We start from the raw sequence: 22,598 nt of genomic DNA, 5'->3' as shown, positions 1-22,598 counted from the left end.
ATGACATTTGAGGGCAATTGTCTAATGACTTCAGTAACTCTGTGGCTTACCCAATGCCGTATCTAGCAGTGATGCCAAGATTTAAATAAGAGCTCTTGAGATTTCTTTCCAGCTGAATGAATGAATCTATAGGAGCCACTTTCTCCTCTACGTGTGCCCTGGTCTAGAACCACACCTTCCCCTGTGTCGGTGACTCCTTGTCTGGGCTGGCCCAGTGTTTACAGGAAGCGGGGAGGCGGAGAGGGAATCTGGTGATGTATAAGAGGCCTGCTGGCCTGCACTGCGTCTCCCATAGCCTGTGGCAGGCACAAATGACACTTGGCTTCCTCTGAGGTAGATGCAGCATGGTGGCTCTGGCCCTGACACTCCTCATAGCAGCTGCTGCTGCTGCGTTCTCGCTAGGAGTTCTGCTGTGGGTGATCTGCATACAACTTTGGACAGAGCACATCCCCGAAGGCATCACTCATCCTGTGAGGCTGCGAATCCTCAGTTGCCTTTTACGTCTGTCAATGACATGGGTGAGTTTATGTTTTGCTTGTCTCCTTTGCCTGAGGGCTGAGGATAGATGTAAGGAAAAATCAGATACTGGATCCTTCAGTACTACACACAATTCAAAGAATTTTGCTTTCTCGATGTCACAGTCAACCTCCCATTACTTATCAAAATACCTGAGACAAAGGATTTACAAAGCATAAAGGTTTACTTAGGTTCATGTTTTTTGAGGTTGTAACGTGATATTGGCTTCATTGTGTTGGGCCTGTGGAAAGGGAGCATATCCAGTAGCAGCATGTGGCTGAGGAAAACTGCTTATGTCCCACATAACAAAAGAAGAAGGATTGAGGTCCCACAGTGCCTTTTCTTTTAAATTCATCTTGTATTTGTCATATGAAGGAATGGGCTCCAAGGTGTATTTTAGAGTACATGTGTCATTAGACTTTTTTTTTTTTTTTTGAGACTGGGTTTCTCTGTGTGACCTTGGCTGTCCTGAAACTCGCTCTGTAGACAAGGCTGGCCTCAAACTCAAAGATCTGCCTGCCTCTGCCTCCTGAGTGTGCCACCAACGCCTAGCTTAGACTTTGATCTTGTCCTTTATTTTCCCTTAGTGTCCTATATCCCCAGTGACCTAAGGACCTCACACTAAGCCTTCTTCCTATAGCCTCTACCACCTATAATAGCATCACCCTGGGGCCTTTTCCACATGTGCTTCTGGGGAACACAGAATTGTGCAAACTATGGTACCAGTTAACACAGAGGAGAAAGACCAATCTCATTTCTTGTTAGCCCTCAGTACTTTGCAAAGCTCTGAAGGTAGGGATGAATTTTTGAGCTCCAGTGACTACAGACTTGCTAGCTAGAGTCAGCAAACAACAAAATTAAGAAAACAGAAAGCAAATTAATAAATTAGTTCAAGATATTTTCAGAACCATATAGAACACACCTTTTAAAAAACATTAAAATGTATTTATGTTATGGGTACAGGTAGGGTTTTTTTGCCTACGTTCATGTCTTTGTACCATATGTGTGCAGTACCTGCAGAGACCAGAAGAGGGTCTAGAGTTACAGATGGTTGTGAGCTACCACATATGTGCTGGGAATTGAACCTGGGTCCTCTGAAAGAGAAACTACCACTCTAAACTGCTGAGCTCCATAGAACATAACTTTAACAAATCCTTTGTTGCCTTTTAAAAACCTATTTTTAAGTCCAGGCATGGTGGTGGCACATGCTTTTGAACCCAGCACTTGGGAGGTAGAAGAGGATAGATCTCTGTGAGTTTGAAGCCATCGTGGTCTACATAGTGAACCCCAAGATAGCCATGGATAAAAAGAGAAACTCTGTCTCAAAAAAAAAAAAAGATAAAAATACCTAATTTTTAAACAACTGTTATAAAAAGTATTGGATTTCATAACATCATTTGCAAATAAAATTTGTTTTTGTAGATTCTCCCCCTAACTTCCTCTCTCTTATGCCTTTCCACCCTCATAACCTCCTGTCCACCTTCAAATCCCATGGGTCCTATTGCTCTGCCTCCCATTTTAACCCCTCTTCTCCTTCTCATGGTCTCCTTCCTATTTCACACTCATGACTTTTACACACACACATAAAAATAAGATAGGATCTAGATATTAGAGAGAACATGTTTTTTGTCTTTCTGAATCTGGGTCACCTCACTATAACATCCCAAGGATTCTACATCCTAACACACAGACATTTATGCATCCATGTTCACTGCTGCTCTATTCACGATAGCCAGGAAATGAAACCAGTCTAGACATCCATCAACAGATGAATGGATGAAGGAAATACATAATAGGAAACACACAAAGAAAAAAATGAGACAAGGTCTCATTCTATAGACCAGGCTTGCCTTAAACTCAGGAGAGATCTACTATGGGATGTTCTGTATGCTGTGGATATGTGTTGCTCTGATTGGTTGATAAATAAAATACTGATTGGTCAGTAGCTAGGCAGGAAGTATTGGCAGGATAAGTAGACAAGGAGAATGCTGGGAATAGGAAGGCTGAATCAGGAGTCACCAGCCAGACACAGAGGAAGCAAGATGTGAAGGCAGAACCGAGAAGAGGTACCAAGCCACATGGCTAACATAAATAAAAATTATGGATTAATTTAAGTATAAAACCTAGTCAGTAATAAACTTGAGCTAATGGCCAGCAGTTATAATTAATATAAGCTTCTGGATGATTATTTTATATGCAGGTGAAGGATGGCATGGCTGGGTGGGACACAGAAAAACTTCCAGCTACAGAGATCTACCTATGTCTGTGTCTTGAGTGTTGGGATTAAAGGTGTGCACCATCACACCCAGAGACAATGGAATTTTACTCAACCATTAAAAGAGGAGAGTATTTTTAGAAAATTGATGGAACTGGGGATCATTATGTCCAGTGAAATGTACCAGAAATAAAATAGTTCCCAGGGCCTGCTTCTGCAAATGGCCAGACTAGAATCCATGGTTTTCCCTCTGGTGGTTTTTGTTTGTTTGTTTGTTTGTTTATTTGTTTTGTTTTTTTTTTTTGCATTCTACAGTCCAGGTTCCTAGTTACATGACTCAGTTTCCCTGTGTGCTAAATAGGGAATCATAGCAGCCCCTACTGCATAGCATTTCTCAAGGATCCCAGAGTTGAGTTGAACTATCCAGAGGGCAGATTGCAACATCTGGGCTAGGGTAAGGCCTCCTTATACATCATACATTGTTACTGTTGATTCTTCTTGTAATGGTGTATTATGCAACCACTGTCTGTCCCAGTCCAGGATCTGAGTTCAGGTATAGGTGAAAAAGAAGAAGGAGGAGGAGGAAGAAGAAGAAGAAGAAGGAGGAAGGAAGAAGAAAAGGAAGGAAGGAAGGAAGGAAGGAAGGAAGGAAGGAAGGAAGGAAGGAAGGAAGGAAGGAAGGAGGAGTCTGCCTCCAGGGAGCTTGCAGCCAAGATAGCAGAGAGCAGAGGCTAGCCAGTGTTAAGGAAGTTCAATAGGACTCCAGCTACAGAGAGCTTCATACAGGGGCCAGGCCCAGGAGAAAAGCATAGCAAGGCAGAGAGGGAGACATAAGCTTGCTTACTCAAGGGTTAGAATGCAAGAGACCCATATCTTTGATGAAAAGGATACAAATTACCCTATTTTTCACTGCTAACTGCTGATTGTAGTGTCTACTGCCACTGGGGGTCAGGAACTTGTGGATCTGCAGAACACAGTCCCCAGGGCAGAACTGTAACTCTCCCAAGAGAGGAGTCACAGATGTTTTGACTGAAGGATTATTTCATGTGCTGCACACATGGGAAGTGGTGGCCTTAACTCATCTGAGACCAGGGTGCTGAAAGCAGCCGTTGCTTGTTTTGTTCAGGCATGTGCAATCGTTACGTCATACATGTCATTTGTCTGATGGCTATATGCATATGAAACTGCCTTCCTGGATGGATTTCGTGTATTTATTATGTATTTTAAAGAATGTTCTATGGTGCTTGAAAGATAGTTCAGTCCATAAAGGGCCTACTGCTCACGCATGGGAACTTCAGATCCTGGAGCGAAGCATAGAACTGAGAATGATGGTGTGAGCCTGTGCCTGGGGGACAGAGGGAGGGAGGCACAGAGACAAGTGAGTCCTTAAAGTTCATTGGCCAGCCAACCAAGTCCAATTGATGAGATACATTTCAGGTTCAGTAAGGGACACTTTCTCAAAAAATAAACTAGACAGGTCTGTGAAATGGCACAGTGGCTAATGTCAGTTGTTACCCAAGTTCTATCCCTGGGCCCCACATGGTGGGATGACAGATCAGACTCCGCCAAGTTATCCTCTGACCTCTGCACATGTGCTGTGGCCCATGCATACCCATACATATCCACAAATAAATAAATGCACTAAAATAATAAATTACTGAATAAATAAACATGACACAATCAAGGAAAGACACCCAGTGTTGACCTCTGATCTCCTCATACACACACAGATATGCATACACCTACATTAATAAGTACATACACCACACACACCCAACACACTATACACACAAAAAAATGTTCTGAGGTGAGTCCACAGGCTTCAATCAGAGCCCAAATGATTGTGGTTGAGGACTAGAAACTACTGGAAAGATCCAGGGAATGCCCACTTATTTATTTGAATGTTTTTTTCATACAGTATATTCTGATCATGGCTTTCTCTCCCTCATCTCTCAGATTTTCCCTGTTTCCCCACTCATTAGACTCCATGCCTCCTTTCTCTCTATCTTTAGAGAACAAACAGGCCAATGAAGAACAAACAAACAAGAATAAAGCAAAACAAACAGAAAAACAGAGGGAAGCCAGGCAGAGGTGATGCACCCCTTAAATCCCACCACTTGAGAGGCAGAGGCAGGTGGATCTCTGAGTTCGAGGCCAGCTGGTCTACAGAGCAAGTTCCAGGACAGCCAAGGCTACTATACAGAGAAACCCTATCCTGAAAAAAAAATAAAGGGAGAGAGAGAGAGAGAGAGAGAGAGAGAGAGAGAGAGAGAGAGAGAGAAAGAAGAAGAAGGAGGAGGAGGAGGAGGAGAGAGGGAGGGAAGGAGGGAAAGAGGGAGGGAGGGAGGAGGGAGGGAGGGAGGGAGGGAGGAAGGAAGGAAGGAAAAGAAAAACGGGAAGGGGGTAAAAACAAAGAAAAAGCAGGAAAAGCACACACACAAACACAGACATACACAGACACAGACACACACACACAGACACACACACACACACACACACACACACACACCATAAAAACACAAAATTGGAAACCATAATAGATAATCGAAATACAAGCAAGGTTAATAACAAAAGGCCAAAGTATTATGAAACAAAACATCTCCAAAAACATCATTGAGTTTATTTTGTGTTGCCCATCCACTTCTGGGTGTGGAACTGCCCTAAAGTGTGGCTTGTATACCCATTGAGACTCCAATGGAGACAACTCATTTTTCCTTTTGGAGTGGTTGTCAATTGTAGATGGTGTCTTGGTTAGGGATGGGGCTTGTGTTTATTTCCCCTCTGAGCACCGGGACCCTATCTAGCACGGATATGTGTAGGCCTTGTGCATGCTGCTGTGCACAGTCTATGTGAGTTTGTATGTACGCTGGTCCTGTTCTGCCTGGAAGATATGACTATCCCCACTGGCTGTTACAGTCTTTCTGTCTCCCCTTCCTCCTGAGCCCTCAGGGGAGGGTTTTGATGGAGACATCCCATCCAAGGTCTCTTGCTTTCTGCACATTTCCCAGTTGTGGGTCTCTGTATTCATTCCCATCTCCTGCAGGAGGAAGCATCTCTGATGATGGCTGAGTGAGGCTATGGATATAGAAGGATGTTGTTGTTTATTAACATTTATATTTATTTTTAAAACCTTTAGCTAGATCTCAAAGATAACACAATAACCTGAAGAAGCCTCATTTGCAACAATCAACATTGATATCGCTGACCCCAGTCAAACACGTACACCTTCTGACTTCCCCCTTCATTCTTAATTTTCCTAAAAAGAAACACCTTTCACATCACATATTTTCGAAAAATATTTCAGTAGATGCCATAGAAAAATAAGAAAACACCCCTCTTTCCCTCTTCAAAAACATCACCTCCATAGCAATCAATATTTGGGAGACTCAGGGTGTCTTCCCTGGAGAGAAGACCATGTCCATATGCCAGGTAGAGCAGGTGTCTTCAAAAGGGTTGGCCAGAAGCCTGGTTTGTCATGTTTGGCATGTTAAGTGTCTAGGAAGAGTATGATTGGGAGGAGTGGGTCTGGTGATGGAGCCACATGGCCTAGGTAGGTGTGGATTTAACTGCAGGTGCCTCATGAGCATGTTCAGAGAGGGAGGAAATGCAGGAGGTCTGTGGTCGAGTCTGATCAATATTTCCCAAGCTTCTTCTTGGCACCTGGGGAGGGTAACGTGTCTGACAGGCTTCAGGCTGCATGTAAAATGACTGATTCATAATCCTTCTCAACCCATTGCCTCTTCTCTCTCTGACAGGGGATGATTTTTGAGAAGCTGGGACTGTGTTATGCACCCCAGTTTGCCAGTTTTGTGCATGATCTGAAGCCACTCAAGAGAGATCCTGATGTTGTGGTCACAGATCTTCGCTTTGGGACAATCCCTGTGAAACTATATCAGCCCAAGGAATCCTCCTCTACCCTTAGGCCTGGCATCATCTTCTTCCATGGTGGTGGAACCATCCTGGGGAGCTTGAGTAAGAAAGCCTTTCTTCTGGCTTCTTCAAGCCCCCTGTCACCCTGATAAATGGGCTTGAAAGAATGGTCATTTTGTGGTAATTGGAGAGATGGCTCTGTAGTTAAGAACACTTTCTGCTCTTCCAGAGGACCCAAGTTTAGTTCCTAGTACTCATCTGGGGCATCATACAACTCTAGCCTGTAACTCTAGCTCCAAGTGATCTAGCTCCTTCTTCTGGTGTCCATGGACACCTTCACACATGTGTGCACAACACATACACACAAGTAAAAATAAAGTAAGTCTTAAAATAAGGATGGTCATTCTCCCTGGTAGACAGTCTACTGTTATGACCAAGAAAGCCCAGGGCCATGAGTAGGCACAGATCACTTTGGTGGCATATTATGCAATGGTCTGGCCTGTTCTTAAATTGATATGAGAATACCACTATCACACACTGAGCCACTGCAATCGATTCACTTTTGGATGTTTTTGATAAGTGGTAGAGTACATCAGGTCATGGGCATCTTGGAGAACATTGTCCTTGTAGCTCACAGAAGCAAAACAGTAAGAAGTTGGAAGGATATTTACTCAACAGTCAGAAGCTACTTTATGACCTTCTCAGCTAACTCGGGCACTCTATTTACAATAGGAGAATGGCCATGAAGGCTGAAGGAAAATGTCCTAGTAAATGTGATGTTTGATTTTGTTTTCTAGGAACCCACCATAGCATATGCTTACGTTTGTCCAAGGACTGTGACTCTGTTGTTGTGGCAGTCGGGTAAGGAAGGGGACAATGGGAGCACATAGGCAGATAGCCCTGATTTGTAGTGATGGGGTCTGAAGGTTGAACCTGAAGCAGATGGATTTGGTGAGGAGAATGGGGGAGGGCTGGGCTGTGAGAACCCACTAAGGAGAAGCAAGGAATGGAGGAGAGAGGGATAGTGGACTAGACCCCCTTCCTTAGTGCATGAAATATTTGTGGATAAAGGCATCATTTAACCCTGTCTTTTGGAGCTGATGGGAATGAGGGTGGCACTTTGATTTTGTTTGGAAGAATTCCTTAGGTCTAACAGCCCTGTCCGTGCAGACAGGTAACATCTCCTCTGCCTAAAGCCTACAGTGCCACTGAAACATCTAAACAACATCCCATCCATTCTCAGTGGATGGCAATTGCTTCCTCTGAGCTAAATGGCAAGCAAGAAGGCTTTATGTCTACTATGTGTTTGGGTCCTTGCCTATCTCCTCCTATTCAGGCTTCAAAAAGGGATTTGAGATATAAGACGTTAGACAAGGGTTCTTTGGGTTTGAGTAAGCATTGAGCATAATCTATGGTCCTTCATTCCTCTTTAGATACCGAAAGTCTCCCCAGTACAAGTACCCAGTAATGAAAGAGGACTGCGTGGCAGCCACCACCCAGTTTCTGAAATCATTGCATGTGTATGGAGTGGACCCAGCTCGGGTAGTGGTCTGCGGTGACAGCGTAGGAGGGAATGCAGCCACTGTGGTTTGTCAAACATTTGTGAACCAGGCAGATCTTCCTCGGATCCGGGCTCAGGTTTTGATCTACTCCTCACTGCAAACCATCGACTTTGGGGGCCCTTCTTACCAACAGAATGCCAACATCCCACTGCTCTCTTGGAATATGGCCTTCTACTGTTACTGTTGTCACCTAGACGTGAAGACTTCCTGGAAAAGCGTCATCAAGAACCGCGCCCATTTGCCTCTGGAAATCTGGGAGAAATACAGAAAGTGGTTGGGCTCAGAAAACATCCCAGAGAGGTTTAAGAAGCGAGGCTACCAATGCATACCCCCAGGGCCTGTGAATGAAGATGCTTACCAGGAGGTAAATGTCATACTGAACACAACATGCTCACCCCTCATTGCAGAAGATGATATAGTATCTCAGCTCCCAGAAACCTGCATTGTGAGCTGTGAGTATGACCTTCTCCGGACCATTCACTCCTATACAAGAAGAGGCTGGAAGATCTGGGGGTGCCTGTGACGTGGTATCATATGGAGGATGGTTTCCATGGAGTGCTTAATACCCTTGACTTTGGCTTCTTGAGCTTCCCTTGCTCTTCAAGAATTATGGATGTGGTTACCCAGTTTATTAGAAAGTTGTGACCCTCATTCCTTCCTGTGGTGGCTCCATCAACCTAGTCTGGGTCCTAGAAGAATACAATGTATGCTCTTTATGATGAGTAGAGAGGAGACAGGCTGAAGAGAATGGAGTGAGGCTCTATGTCCTTGTTCACTCTTTGGGGAAAATCTGAGCTGACCATCTTCAGCATCTGGTTGAGAGACTGAATTTATACATGAAGCTTTCCATAATCCTCTTAGCTAGAAGTCAGGCTGTCTAGGCTGATTGAGACTGTATGATAGGTGTATCTGGTTGACTTGACCTTGAAGAAAACAGGTGTGTTGTGTATAGTCTCATTAGGCTCTGCCAGTGTGGCTCAGAATGTAGAACTGTGATGCCCAAGTTTGTTGGGTGGTGGGTGGTGATGACAATCTCTGGGTGCCCAGCTTGCTTAAGCTGAAAGCTATGAGACAGCGAACAGATTCCCCATGGTACAGGACTCCTAGATAAGATGAATAAAAACTGCCAGAATTGTGTGCCTATGGGAACTTGGAAGTTCTGGGTATCGGGGTTGAATTCCCAACAAACAACCCTAAAGTAACATTATAAATATTAAAAGACCAGAGTGGGAGGGAAGCTTGAGTGCAACCAAACTCAGACCACTTGAATTCAAGTGGGAATTCTAAAGAGAGCCAAGGGAACAGATATGATAGTGCAGACTATTTGTTCTAAGACAAAGAATTAATGCATATTGCCCCAAGTAGATGTAAAATGGATTGGCATATGTAGCTGTGAGTGTCAGGTATAAATCAGGTGGGGCCTGATGTAGGGGCTCTAAGATAAGAGCACTAGCTTGCCCTCTCTTATCTCTGCCCTTCTCTGCTCCTCGCTGATGTTTTCATCTCTCTATATGGTGGCCCTTAACAATACCCTGCTAAGAGTTATGTTCATTTTTATGGGTATATCCTTTTTTCCTCAACAGTCTCAACAAAAATGTCATAGCAATTTACTGTTTCTTGTGTTTTTCTGAGTTGTGTGTGGTGGTTACAAACAAGGGAATAGAAATTTCTGACTGTTCAGTACTAGGTCTATGCTATCCTTGGAGTAGAGTATGTATAGTTGGTTGATTTGTACTCTTTGGTTCTTTGAAGGGCCTACCACCCAGCTCCCAAATAAATCACACACAGAAGCTTATTCTTTCTTATAAGTGCCTGGCATTAGTTTGGCTTGTTTCTTGCCAACTTTTCTTAAATTATTCTGTCTACTTTTTGCCTCTGGCCTTTTACCTTTCTCTATTTCTGTATATCTTTTTTCCCCTTATTATTCTGTGTCTGGCTGTGCAGCTGTGTGGCTGACCCCTTCTTTTCTCACTCCATCTTCTATCTCAGATTCTCCTCCTATTTATTCTCTCTGCCTGCCAGCCTGGCCTAATCTTTCTCTGCCCTGCTATTGGCCATTTGGTTCTTTATTAGACCATCAGGTGTTTTAGACAGGCAAAGTAACACAACTTCACAGAGTTAGACAAATGCAGCATAAAAGAATGCAACACATCTTTGCATTAAACAAATGTTCCAGCATAAATCTTAAAATAATATTCCACAACAAATATGAAACAACCTCCCCTGGTACTTGGACTGAGTCACAGATGAGGGTGGGGAAGCAATGAGTGCTTTCCTAGCGGAAAGCTAGATGGTTATTGGGTGGATATTAGTATTCACTCTACTGTGGAAGTGAATAGAGGCCCAATGAATTAAGTTCATGGAAGTGGCAATAGGTGCCAGAGATAAGATGATCAACTGCCCCTTGGAAGTAAAAATTCCTTTGAAGGAGATGACCACGTGGTCCTCCTATCTTTAGGAAGATTTGCCCTTGTTGACCAGCACCTTTCAAAGGCCAGCATCCAAGTCCACTCACAATGGAATCCAGGCATGCCTTAACTTGCTTTCAGTTCATTGTGCTTAAATATGGTCAGAAAGGAATTCTCATGGGTGACTTGTTGAGCTATTCATAACTGGGTAGCAGGTGGCTGGCTTTGGAGAAAAATAGGAACTAGCCACTGAAAACAGATATTGTAGGAAGCAATGAAATCCTGGGAGCACGGTCCTCCCTGAGACAGTCCTTTGAGTTGAGACTGAATAGGTCTTCAGACTGGAGTGGCTTTTGTGCTGTGTTACTCCAGTCACTGGAGGCACACGGAGTATGGATTGGCCTTCCAGGTAGATGGGAGCTTGTCTCTTCTATTGGGAGGAGGTAAAATTGATAAGCTGCTGGAAGACTGGCCAGTAGAAATGGCTGGTGACATCTCAGGGCTGAGGGTGCATTTCTACAATGTCTTCCTTCTGTAGATCAAGAGAAAGACAAAGGACTTTTACCTTAGTAGGTGGCTGAGGACCCTAGTAGCAAACCTGTACACCTTTCTGCTAAGCCATTCATTTCTGTCATCATTGCAACGCATTCATGAGGGCCACCTCCTGTGTGCAGAGTATTCAACTTCTTTGTTCCTTACACCAGTTCTACAAAGTGAGTACTCCTCTCTCTCTCTCTTTCTCTCTCTCTCTCTCTCTCTCTCTCTCTCTCTCTCTCTCTCTCTCTCTCTCTCTCTCTCTCTCTCTCTCTCTCCCTCCCTTCCTTCCTTTCTCTCTTTGTTTCCATTTTAATTTCAGACAGGGTCTCACCATTTGTGATGATCCTTTTGCTTCATGCTTGGCTTCAAAGTAAGTATTATTTTGGAGAGACAGACTCATACCCTATAGCATAGACTGGCCTAAAACTTACTATGCAATCCAAGCTGATCTTGAACTCACACTGATCCTTCTTCCTCAGCCTCCCCATTGCTGAGATTACAGATATGAACCATTGTATCCAATGTTCTCAAAATCACCTTTAAAATGAGGGAACTGGGGCTCTGAGAGATTAATAACACCAATTTCTTGATTTCTCCCAGTGCAACTCAAAGCCAGTCGATTGATTAAACGTGGTGCCCCCAGTGGGCACGGTACATCACAGCCTGACAGGAAAACTTTTGGTTATACCCAGTGGCCTATTAGCCAAGAAAAGAAGTCCTTTTCTTTCCTATTATTCATTAAAATAAAGGAGACACCAAGCCTGTCATCTTGAGTCATTCCTCATAGACAGGCATCAGATTTTATCTGACTTGAGTTAGCCTGAAAACATCAAGTATTTTTACTCTGTGGGTCCTCTGCTTTCTTGACTATAGCTCTTTCCGAGACTGGATGGCTTTGGCCACCATAGGAGCCCCCTTGGATTACTACTAAGGTGGCCAGCTGAGAGTGCTTAGGAAATGTGGAAACCCATATACTTTTAGGCCCCGACACTTCAAGTTGAGAGTGTTTTCTCAGTAAATTCCAAATACGTCTCTAGCAAGCCCTGCCTGTTAGCTTATGATCAGAACCATCTGATAAAGGACAGAGAGCTGGATCCCAAGATGCTTTTTTTCCCCTCCACAGACAGGGTCTTATGTGTTCTAACCTGGCCTTGAACTTGTTCTATAGCCAAGGATGGCCTTGAATTTCTGATTCTCCTATCTGAGCAGAGATTACAAGCGTGCATATCTGAGTTATACAGTGCTGGGAACCACACCCAGGGCTTCATGCATGCTAGACTTGACCTGCTGAGCCACACTCCAAGCCCACCGTGTTGCTTTCTTTGGTCAGCAGACAATTGAGATAGAAGAATTTGGAACCTATTAAAGATAGTCAAGTTTATCTATGTTGCTCTTCATCCCACTTTGCCTCCACTGTCTGTGACAAACAAGATTCTCTGGCCCTTATCTCTTTGTTCCCTTGAACTCTGCGCTGAGTAACTGCTTGCTCGCTCATCTTATCCCTAGGTTAGCAAACACAGTTCCCGAGGCTATGACAGCAATCATCTATTTCTTACACTGCACTACCTTCATAGGTCGAAGAGGAGTTTCACTCCCACCCCCATACCGCCCCCCCCCCAGTAGGGTAAGGGGCAGTCTCTAGGCAAAACATCTTTGGTCTTGTGGCAAAAGGAAAAAAGTATGGTAATCCTCATCCATCTATTCAGATTTCTGCTCTGAGGGATGTGCATGGCTTCTGCTCACATGGCCAGAACAGGCACATGGCCAAAGCTAACCTCAGTGAGACAGAGATGCAAACTCCTCCCCAGGGAAAAATTTTAGAGCTTGGTATATTGTAACGTGAATCTTAAAAGGTCATATTAATAAAAACAAACCTGGGAGCTAGGTATTGGTGTAAATTCTGAAAGATCAGAGAGACAGAACCAGCCACAGCTAACCTCACCTTGCCAACTTCTCAGCCGATCCTGTTTCCCCAGACTGGAAGCCTCTGAGTCCTTATCCAAATGGATCTCAGCTGAATTGCTGCTCAAAAGCCTAAAAGCTTAACAGAATCTAGTTCCTGGTTTTCACATCTTATATACCTTTCTGCTTCCTGTCATCACTTCCTGGGATTAAAGGCGCGTGTCACCATGCCTGGCTGTTTCCAGTGTGGCTTTGAACTCACAGAGATCCAGATGGATCTCTGCCTCCAGAATGCTAGGATTAAAGGTGTGTGTGCCACCATTTTCTGGCCTCTAAGTCTATCTAGCGGCTGTTCTGTTCTCTGACCCCAGATGGCAGAGGGTGTGACTCAGCTGTAGGGGCTTGTCCAGCATGCTTGAGACCCTAAGTGCGGTGCCAAAAACCAAACACTTTCCAGCTACATTAGTGACACATGAATACATCTTCCTTTTAAGTCAAACCTTAAAATATTAGAAATACGGCTAACCTTTACTTTAAAAAAAAATAAGATTTACTTATTTTTATGTGTACGAAGGTTTGCCTGCATGTATGATGTATGTGCATCACATATGCAGTGCCTGGGGGTGGCCGAAGAAGAGGGCATCAGATCTCCTGGAACTGAGTTACAGGCAGTTGTGAACTGCCCAACCTGAGTGTTGGGAACAGATTCTGTGTGCCTGGCTCCTGCTTTGATTTTTTTTTTTTTATTTATGTATTTGTTTTTGTTTCTGTCTTTCCAGACAGGGTGTTTCTGTGTAGGGTGTAACTGTGCCGCCACTCATTCTGTAGACCAGGCTGCACGTCTCTGCTTCCCAAGGGCCAGGATCAAAGGCCTGTGCCACCTCCACCCAGCTACTTTGATTTTTTTAATGTGATATTGCAAATCCCTTAAAACCTGCTTCTCCATATTTACATATGCACCTATAGAAAATATATATTATTTTGAGAGATGATTTTGGAAAACACTATTACATAAAATACATTATTCTCTTCATGTTGTCCATGTGCTATTTCAGACAACAATTCGTCTTAGAAATCTAATTTAGTAAAGAGATTTACTTAGTTTTGTTTATTATTTTTTTTAATTATATATGGATGTATCTGTGTGTAGATATATGTACACGTGAGTGCAGGTGCCCAAGGAAGCCAGCCAGTGGGATCCCCTGGAGCTGGAGTTAGGAGCTGTTCAACATGGGTGCTAGGAACCAAACCTAGGTCTTCTGGAAGAGCAGAAAGTGCTCTTCACCACTGAGCCACCTCCCCAGCCCTGACTCCCTTTCTCTTTCTCCTTCAGTCTAGATCCCCAATCTATGGAATGGTGTTCCTTCATTCAACTATGCTAATCCAGAAATCCTCTCCTAGCCACGCCCAGATAGTTGTTTCCATAGTTACTCTAAATCTCACCCAAGATCAATCATTGGGTCTAGTGAGATGGCCCAGTGGGTAAACGCAGCTGCTGCCAAGCCTACCAGCCTGAGTTAAGGTTGTCACAGCCCCTAGCTCCAATAGACAGTAGTTAGCATTTTACCTCTGCCATCCTTGCCTTTATCTTACAAAGCAAAGGATGCCTGGAGTCAGAGAGCCAGCTCCTCCCTGCACAAGCTGCCAGGGCTTGTTCTGTTTTCTGGGCCAAACTCCGAGCTCCAGTGCCACAACTGGTTCTGAAAATTGCTGTACAAGGTTGGATCCGGAAAGGACAGGGCCTAGCATTCAGTTTCGAAGTATTTCTAGTCCTCGAGAAATCCTCAAAGAAGGGAGGGGGAGCTGCTTCACTGGCAGAGCACTTGCCTAGCATGAGCAAGGCCCTGGGTTCAATCCCCAGCACACAAAACCAAACCAAACCCTACAAACAAAAACACAAGGGGCAGTCTCTATTAAAACGAAACAATATTCTGCTTATGCCACCACTACAGAGCCGTTGCTTTAAAAATTTATTGTTATTATTTTTGATTGTGTGCATGTGGGTGTGGGAGAGTTTATGTACATGTGAGTGCAGGTGCCATTGCAGGTCAGTGGCTTCAGATTGCCTGGGACTGGAGTTTTAGGCAGTGCTTGGACTCAAATCCCCTGCAAGAACAATACATACTTACTAAGCCATCTATCTCTCCAGCCCCAACAGAACCATTAATGGAAGGACACTTTCTGGCACTGGGGAAGTGACTTGGTTTCTGGAATACTTACCCAGTGTGCACAGTCTCGTGGTCAAATAACACTGGGCACAATGGTCCACACGTGTAATCCTTGTAGAACATTCAGGAAGTAGAGGCAGGGGGGTCCCAGTGCTCAAGGTTAGCCTTCCCAAATAATGAGTTTAAGCCACGCAAAAGGGAAAGAGAAGATGGTAGCAGTGAGAACAGGTTCTGGCCTCTCTTGCTGTGTTTGCTAGGCCCCCCAGCAGGCAGACGGTCATTTACCTGCCCTCTTAACCTCTTAGTTTTCCTGCTTGCCAACAGAAGGGCTTGCTCATCTCTAGTGTACCTTGATGTTCATATCAGGAATGCTTACTCGCTCAGTGGGAACTGTGATTAGAGTCCATGTTTTCATCAGACTCAGTTAGAGAGGTGCTGGCTATCAGATTCACAGCAAAGCCTCTGGTGGGTGAATGGGTTCTTTTCTAGGCCACTTGGAGCAGAAGGAGAAGTCAATGGAGTGTTCACCTCTTAGGCCTTGCTGTAGATGTTATCTTCTCTGAATTGCCTCTGCACTAGAGCATGACACACTGCAATCCCTCTTCCATAGTCCCGAGCACATGTTGTTCTGATTACACAGTAACTTGTTTGAATTAAAGTGGCCCCTAACTTCTCAGGTGGTTGAAAAATCAAGTCTGGAGGAAGATAGTGTCATTCTCAACCTTAAATCACTTTCATGAATAACTTTTACAGTATCAAGCAGAGGAGAAAAAGGTGGGGGGGGCACTGGTAATAAGAATCTGCTGAAATTATGAAAAAGGAAGGAAGAACGGGATGAAGGGAGGGAGATGAAGGGGCTGGAGAGCCAGCTCAGCAGTTAGGAGTTTGAACAGCTCTTGCAGAGGACCTGAATTGGGTTCTGGGACTCAGGATCTAGCACCTCCTTCTGGTCTTTGTAGTGACTGCATGCACATGGTGCTCACACACCCATGCTGGCACCCAAACATACACGTGAAATAAAATTAAAACTTTTAAAAAACACAGTCCCTGTGTGAATCTCTGCTAGATCCTCTGCATATACATTATGGCTGTGCAGTTTGGGGTTTTGATGGAACTCCTGACAGTGGGTGTGGGGGTGTCTCTGACTCCTTTGCTTGTGCTTGGGACTCTTTTCCTCCTACTGAGTTGCCTCGTCCAGCCTTGAAATGAGGGTGTGTGCCTAGTCTTGTGATGCCATGTTCAGTTGACACCCCTAGGAGGCGTGCTCCCCAACACACACACACACACACACACAAGGGAAAGGAATGAATCTGGGAGAGAGGATCTGGGGGAGAGGGGAAGTAGAGAGAGGGACTGGGAGGAATGGAGGGAGGGGAAACCTGCAGTTGGGAAGAAGAAAGATACATGATTGTCTCACAGGTCGGCTGAGGATTTGAGCATGCTCAAGAAGATAAAAACCTGAATTTGAAAACCAGGCTAGGACATTACAAACAGTAACTTGAACTTTTGGAAAGCAAAAAAAATATTTAAAAAATCAAAACTGTAAAAGCAACATGGTAATCTCTCTCTCTCTCTCTCTCTCTCTCTCTCTCTCTCTCTCTCTCTCTGTGTGTGTGTGTGTGTGTGTGTGTGTGTGTGTGTGTGTGTGTGTGTGAATCAAACACATTTTATTTTTGGAAAATTTAGCCCAGGCTTGCCTTAGACTTATATTCCTGACTCAGCCTTCTGAATGTCGAGAATTACAGATTTGTACCATAGACTTGGGTGCATACAGGTTTTATTTTCTATTGGACATCTCTGAAGAAGACAATGTGTGTGGTGGACTCTAGGTAAAACTGTTTGAATCAACACGAAGGGACAGAAGAATAGAAAATAACGAAGAGGGCACAGGGTCCTGGGGATACAGTGATAAAGTAAGACAGGGGCATATTGCTGTCCCAGAAAGGGAGGGGAAGGGTGGTGGATATGATACTTGAACAGAAAGCTTCCTGAACAATTGAAAATGTTTATCCACAGATCAAAGTAGTACACAAGTAGTATAAGGTAATTCACCCCAAATAGACCATAATGAAGCTGCAGAGAACCAAAGAGAGAAGATTGAAAATAAGTGTTGGGCTTGTGGCGCACGCCTTTAATCCCAGCACTTGGGAAGCAGGGGCAGGAGGATCTCTGTGAGTTCAAGGCTTGTCTGGTCTACAGAATGAGTTCCAGAAGTTACATAGAGAGACCCAGCCTCGAAAACCAAAAATAAATAAATAAACAAACATTGAACAAAACAAAAACCCACCCACTGGGTTGGTGAGATGGTTCCGTGGTTAAAGTGTCTGCAGCATCAGCTTAACAACTTGAGTTTGATCCTCAGACTGCACATGAAAGGCCTGATGTAGGTTGGAGAGAATGCTCAGCAGTTCAGAGCACTTACTGCTCTTGCAGGGGACCCAGGTTTGATTCCCATCACCATATGGTGGCTCACAACCCTCTGTAACTCCAGTTCTAGGGGATCAGACACCCTCTTTTGACTTCTGTGGGCACCAGATACACACATGGTACACATATACATAGGACAAACACTTACACACATAAATAAAATAAAAACCAGATGTGGTGGCACACATCTGTAATCCCAGTATTCCTTCAGTGAGATGGGCGGTGAAGACCCGAGAATCACTGGGAATCTTGAGGGTCAGCTAGCCTGGAGTACAAAAAGGGACAGGACAGAAACAAGAGAGACTCTGCCTTAGCAAAGTGGGAGGAGAGAACTCCGGAAAGATGCCCTCTAACCTCCTCATGCTGCTGTAGCATAAATGCATCTACACTCTCTTGTGCATATTTCCCCCCCCCTCTCTCTCTCTCTCACACACACACACACACACACACAGATATAAAAAAACAACTCAAAACCCAACTACCTTAAAATAATTAACGGGAAGGATCAGGCTAAATGTTTGACACAAAAGCCTGAAACATGACTTTGATCCTCAGGACACAGAGTGGAAGGAAAGAACTGATGTACACATGTTCAAACATGGACATCACACACACAAACTAAAATAATAACATTTAAAATTTAAGAAAAATTAGTAGTTTGATTGTTATTTTCTCAGAAATACCAATAAAAGTCAGGAAAGGTGGAATGATCTATCAAAGTATGAGCAAAATTAACCATCAACAAGAATTCTGTGTTAAATAAAAATGCTCTTCAAAGTAAGACAAAGAGGATGTTTCCAGATTAAAAAACAAAACAAACAAACAACAACAACAAAAAAAAAAAAAAACAGAGGAAGTTTGGTGCAATCAGAATTGAATCAAAAAGGAAACTTATTCTGCAGAAGAAAAGAAAAATGACTTCACATGGGAAGTCAGAGATGCAGGAGGGAATTAAAGTATGGCAACGAGAGGATAAACCAAGACCATCAGGTCTCTCCAGCAACCAAGCTAATGAATAATGGAATTTTCCCAAGTTCCTGCCCTGAGAAAATTCCTCCCAGAGTCCTGGAAAGACGCTACATATGGCGAGGGGTATCTGAGGGAGAGGAATCTATGTACACCATGCTCTTTAGTCCGTTAACTTTATTCCTCTATGACAAAATTCTATTTGTACAGCTTCAGCCCTGTCCTTGTTAGGATTCTGCTGCGCTCCAGCAGCATGACCGCACATGTGCAGTTCAGGAGTTAAGCAAAGGGTCTTGCATCTTACGTGATCAGTGTGCGCTGGTGACTCCGATGTGGTCTTGCAGTCAGTGCATGCGTGGTGTAGCTCTGTGGGGCCACCTGTGCCTTAAAGGGCCGTGACTCAGGCCCCATCTCTCTCTCTCTCTCTCTCTCTCTCTCTCTCTCTCTCTCTCTCTCTCTCCTTCTCTCTCCTCTGCTCTGCTTTCTCTCCAGTCATCTTCCCTCTCTCTGCGCATGCTTCCCTCCCCAGGCCTGGTTCTGTTGTCCCCCCCACTCCCCACCCCACTTCCTCTTAATAAAGCTCTAATACTAATACTGGGTTCTGTCATGACTGTGACTTTTCCTTGTGGTAGCCAACACTGCCACCGGTGCCATTTATCATTTATCATTTCAGTCCTCACATTCAGCTCCTCTCTGTGCCCAGTTTTCCTGTCCTCATAGTTTTAGTAAGCTCCTATGCTTTTCACCTCATCTTCGTCCTCTATTCCTTCATCCTCCATCTATATCCTTCCTTACCCCTGGCCCTGAAAAACTCTACCACAGATCTGCTTTACCATCCTCTCTTCTCTCTGGGTTCTGTCCTTCCTCTGGAATTCCACTCCGGTCCTTACTGTACTTGGTTATGCAAAAAGCCCTGTTGTCCTCAGTCAATCTCTCTGTCCTGTTCCTAGGCCTGAGGGAAGGAGATGGTATTAGCTCCATTTGCACAAGAAACAAAGCTATGCATCTAGGAGCCTGCTTGGCTCCTAGGCTGGGGGCAGGAGGGAGTTAGTTACCTAGAAGTTTCAGCAGGTCTGAGGAGCTGAACTGTTTGCCAAATGGTCTGGGAATATTGGGGCATGCAAGAATTTCATAGCAGAAGACAGCTGGAATAATAAGGCTGTATAACACCAAATATTCCATGATAAATGGCTTCCCATTTGACAGACCCTTGGCCCGTCAAAGTATGGCTTTAATACACAGTTAAATCTCTATAATACATTCTTGCAGCCCGTAAGACCAAGCAGTCCTAGGACAGAATTCAGGCTGTCACTGGAAAGTGCCTCAGACCAACAAGCCATCACACTGGCCCTTGTTTGTAACTCTTCAGATCATGCATGTGGGCAAGATCCAAAAAGTGCCACCGGTCCAGGTGTTTCTAAGGGAAAGGGGGGACTTGGGGGTATCCTGGATGTGCTTGCCAACCCAGAAGCTCCCTGAACCCATCCACTTCTAGCTTTTCAGGTGTTATACAGAAATGGCTGAAAACATCATTAGCTACTTGTGATTAATTCAGCCTTCAAACTCTGGCCCCTGGCTCTGACTCTATCTAGGAGTGTGCTTAGTCAGCTCACTAGCACAAAATTCAGAACTGGTCGAAGGGAATTTACGATGAGTGGATGTTTCAGGAACTGGGGGTACATACCTACTCGATGGATGCTGTGGGGCAAGCCTTTAATCCCAGTGCTCAGGAGTCAGTCGGAAGCAAGTGGATCTATGAGTTCAAGGCCAGCCTGATCCATGGATTGAGTTCCAGGCCAGCCAGAAGTACATAGTGAGACTCAGTCTCAAAGCAAACAGAACTTGCAGTTAGCTGCAAGGGTTATGTAAGGGCTTCTCTCCTAGCTATGTATATATGCAAGGATATGAAGTGTGCTTCCTTTCTTTGAACAAAACACTATCACAACAAATGAATGCAGAAGAATGAGTGAGAATTCAACTGCTTCTTATCAAGCTCAGGCATTAAACATGCTTGCCAAAAAATGAATGCATAAAACCATGCCATTCTTCTCACACATTTTTGCTTGAGGAAACAAAGTTAATTATGTCATTTGCTTTTCTTATTTCATAAGTAATAAGCCTATTTAAGATTTCTGTTTCAATTTTTAATATGGCAAGTATCAGAAGCTGTCTGAGAAACAAAAGTCAGTCGATATACCTCAGTGTACAGCTTGTATTAGCCAGGGTTCTCTAGAGGAACAGAACCAATGCAATGAAAATGTGTCACAAAGGGGATTTATTCGGTTGGCTTATGTGATGCAGGCTGGATAGTCCAACAATGGCTGTCTACATGCTAAAGAGTTTGAGAACCTGTTGGCCCTTCAGTCCATGTTGCCGGATGCCTCAGTCTGGTGCTGAATGCCTGGAAGACTCCTGGAGAGCCACTGGCTGGAAGCCCATAGAAACTGGGTTCTCATGGAAGTACAGCAGCCACAGCAGTGGGTAGATGCACTCGGCAGCAAGAAGTAGAGGCTGGCATGAGTGGCCCTGTCTTTCTCCCGGATTTCCTTATCTCTGGGCCAGGATTGAAAGGTGCTGCCCACTGGGGGGAAACAATCTCCCCCCTCAGATAATCCCTCCTAGAAATACTTGCCCAAACCCCTCAAGAGGCATATCGCTTAGTGGATTCTAATCCAATCAAATTGACAACCAAAATGAATCCTCACAGCAGCATTTGCCAATTCTGTGATGTAAATATTCCCATTGTGACAGATTTAAAGCAACTACTGTGATTTCACAGCATTCGGAGGAGACACAGCTGCTCTTGCAGGTCACAGCCTGGTTGTAGCTCTACTCAATATAATGTTTATAAAGAGGTCCTGAGTGGGGCTGGAGAGATGGCCCAGTGGTTAAAAGCACTAATTGCTGCTGCAGAGGTCCTGGGTTCAGTTCCCAGCACCCATGAGGAGGCTCACAACTGCCTGTAACTCCAGTTCCAGAGGATCTAACATTCTCTTCTGGCCTCCATGGGCAATAGGCATGGATGTGGAACACATGTAAGCAAACACTCATACACGTGAAAAAAAATAAAACTTAATTTTTAAAGTTTCCTCTATTTATTAGTGCATCTTTTTTTGGTTAATCCTTTTCCTTTGTTCTTTCTCCCCTTTTTTCTCTTTGCCTCTTTCCTCTTCCTCTCCTATTCACCCTCTTCTTTCCTGCCTTGGCTAGGGTTTAAACTAAGGGACTTTTCACGTTAGGCAAGTGCTCTGCCACTGAGTTACATAACATTCCCCTAGACCAGGCTTTCATAAGAGTTATAGAACATTGCATCATATAGACAGATTCCACCGTATTGAACCAGCCCTCTGTAGATAGATATCTTGATGGCTCCTGATCCTTTGGCCTAGAGAATAAGCAAAAATGGGGCTCTGTCCCACTGAGCTGAACTGAGATCTATTCATTAATGCATTGCAACCTCACCTTAGCACCCAGGACACAGAATGTGAAGCGCTTATGGAATGAATGAATGAAGACTGAATGAATGAACCATATTGCATTAGCTGCAAACACAATGCAGGATTCTTCATGGAAGCCCCTTAGGCAGAGTTACAGACAGGAAGTGGATGGAAACCAGAGACTGAAGCTGGAGTTAGAATGAATGGAGGTCTCGATTGTCCCACCAGGGAGCTGGGTGACTTTAGGCACCTGAACCTCTCTGTACTTCAGTGTCCTCAAGTACAAAGCAGATACCATTATGGCACCAGCCACCAAGGGGCGCTGTGAGTGGCTGTCTGTCAGTGTCTTAGCATGGACTCACATATCAGGATTAAGGAGTATTAGAACAACTTACCTTCAAGAAAGAGTCCAACTCACCCCAGTTACAAAAATGCGGCAAGCGTGGTGCCCCTCTTGTAACGGGAGACACCTGGCCTTTCACTACTGTTTTCACGGTGGTGCTTTTCAGTTTGACGCCTTTATGTGGGGCCAGCTCTGCTCCTCCAGAATCAACTGCCTCCTAGTGAAGAGGATCTGTGGCCCGTGTCTG

General features: G+C 44.4%; 1 protein-coding gene and 1 long non-coding RNA gene across 2 annotated transcripts; one reads left to right on the top strand and one right to left on the bottom strand.

The window, feature by feature from the left end:
- Positions 1-210: 210 nt before the first annotated feature.
- On the top strand, positions 211-9,300 carry Aadacl3 (arylacetamide deacetylase like 3). The gene is given in 5 exon segments (XM_028861061.2): positions 211-518; positions 6,487-6,703; positions 7,399-7,462; positions 8,035-8,630; positions 8,633-9,300. Coding segments are annotated over 5 exon segments (1,227 nt in total). The 5' UTR covers positions 211-344; the 3' UTR covers positions 8,809-9,300.
- On the bottom strand, positions 5,332-22,579 carry LOC119087478. The gene is made up of 3 exons (XR_005090954.1): positions 22,404-22,579; positions 10,679-11,103; positions 5,332-8,415 (listed from the first exon to the last, which is right to left on the bottom strand). It is a non-coding gene; the product is annotated as an uncharacterized LOC119087478 (long non-coding RNA).
- Positions 22,580-22,598: the final 19 nt, after the last annotated feature.

The sequence above is a fragment of the Peromyscus leucopus genome, chromosome 2 (assembly GCF_004664715.2).
Source record: "Peromyscus leucopus breed LL Stock chromosome 2, UCI_PerLeu_2.1, whole genome shotgun sequence".
Classification (NCBI taxonomy): Eukaryota; Metazoa; Chordata; class Mammalia; order Rodentia; family Cricetidae; genus Peromyscus; species Peromyscus leucopus.
The sequence above is the reverse complement of the archived record's forward strand: the minus strand, read 5'-3'. Positions and strand labels throughout refer to the sequence as shown.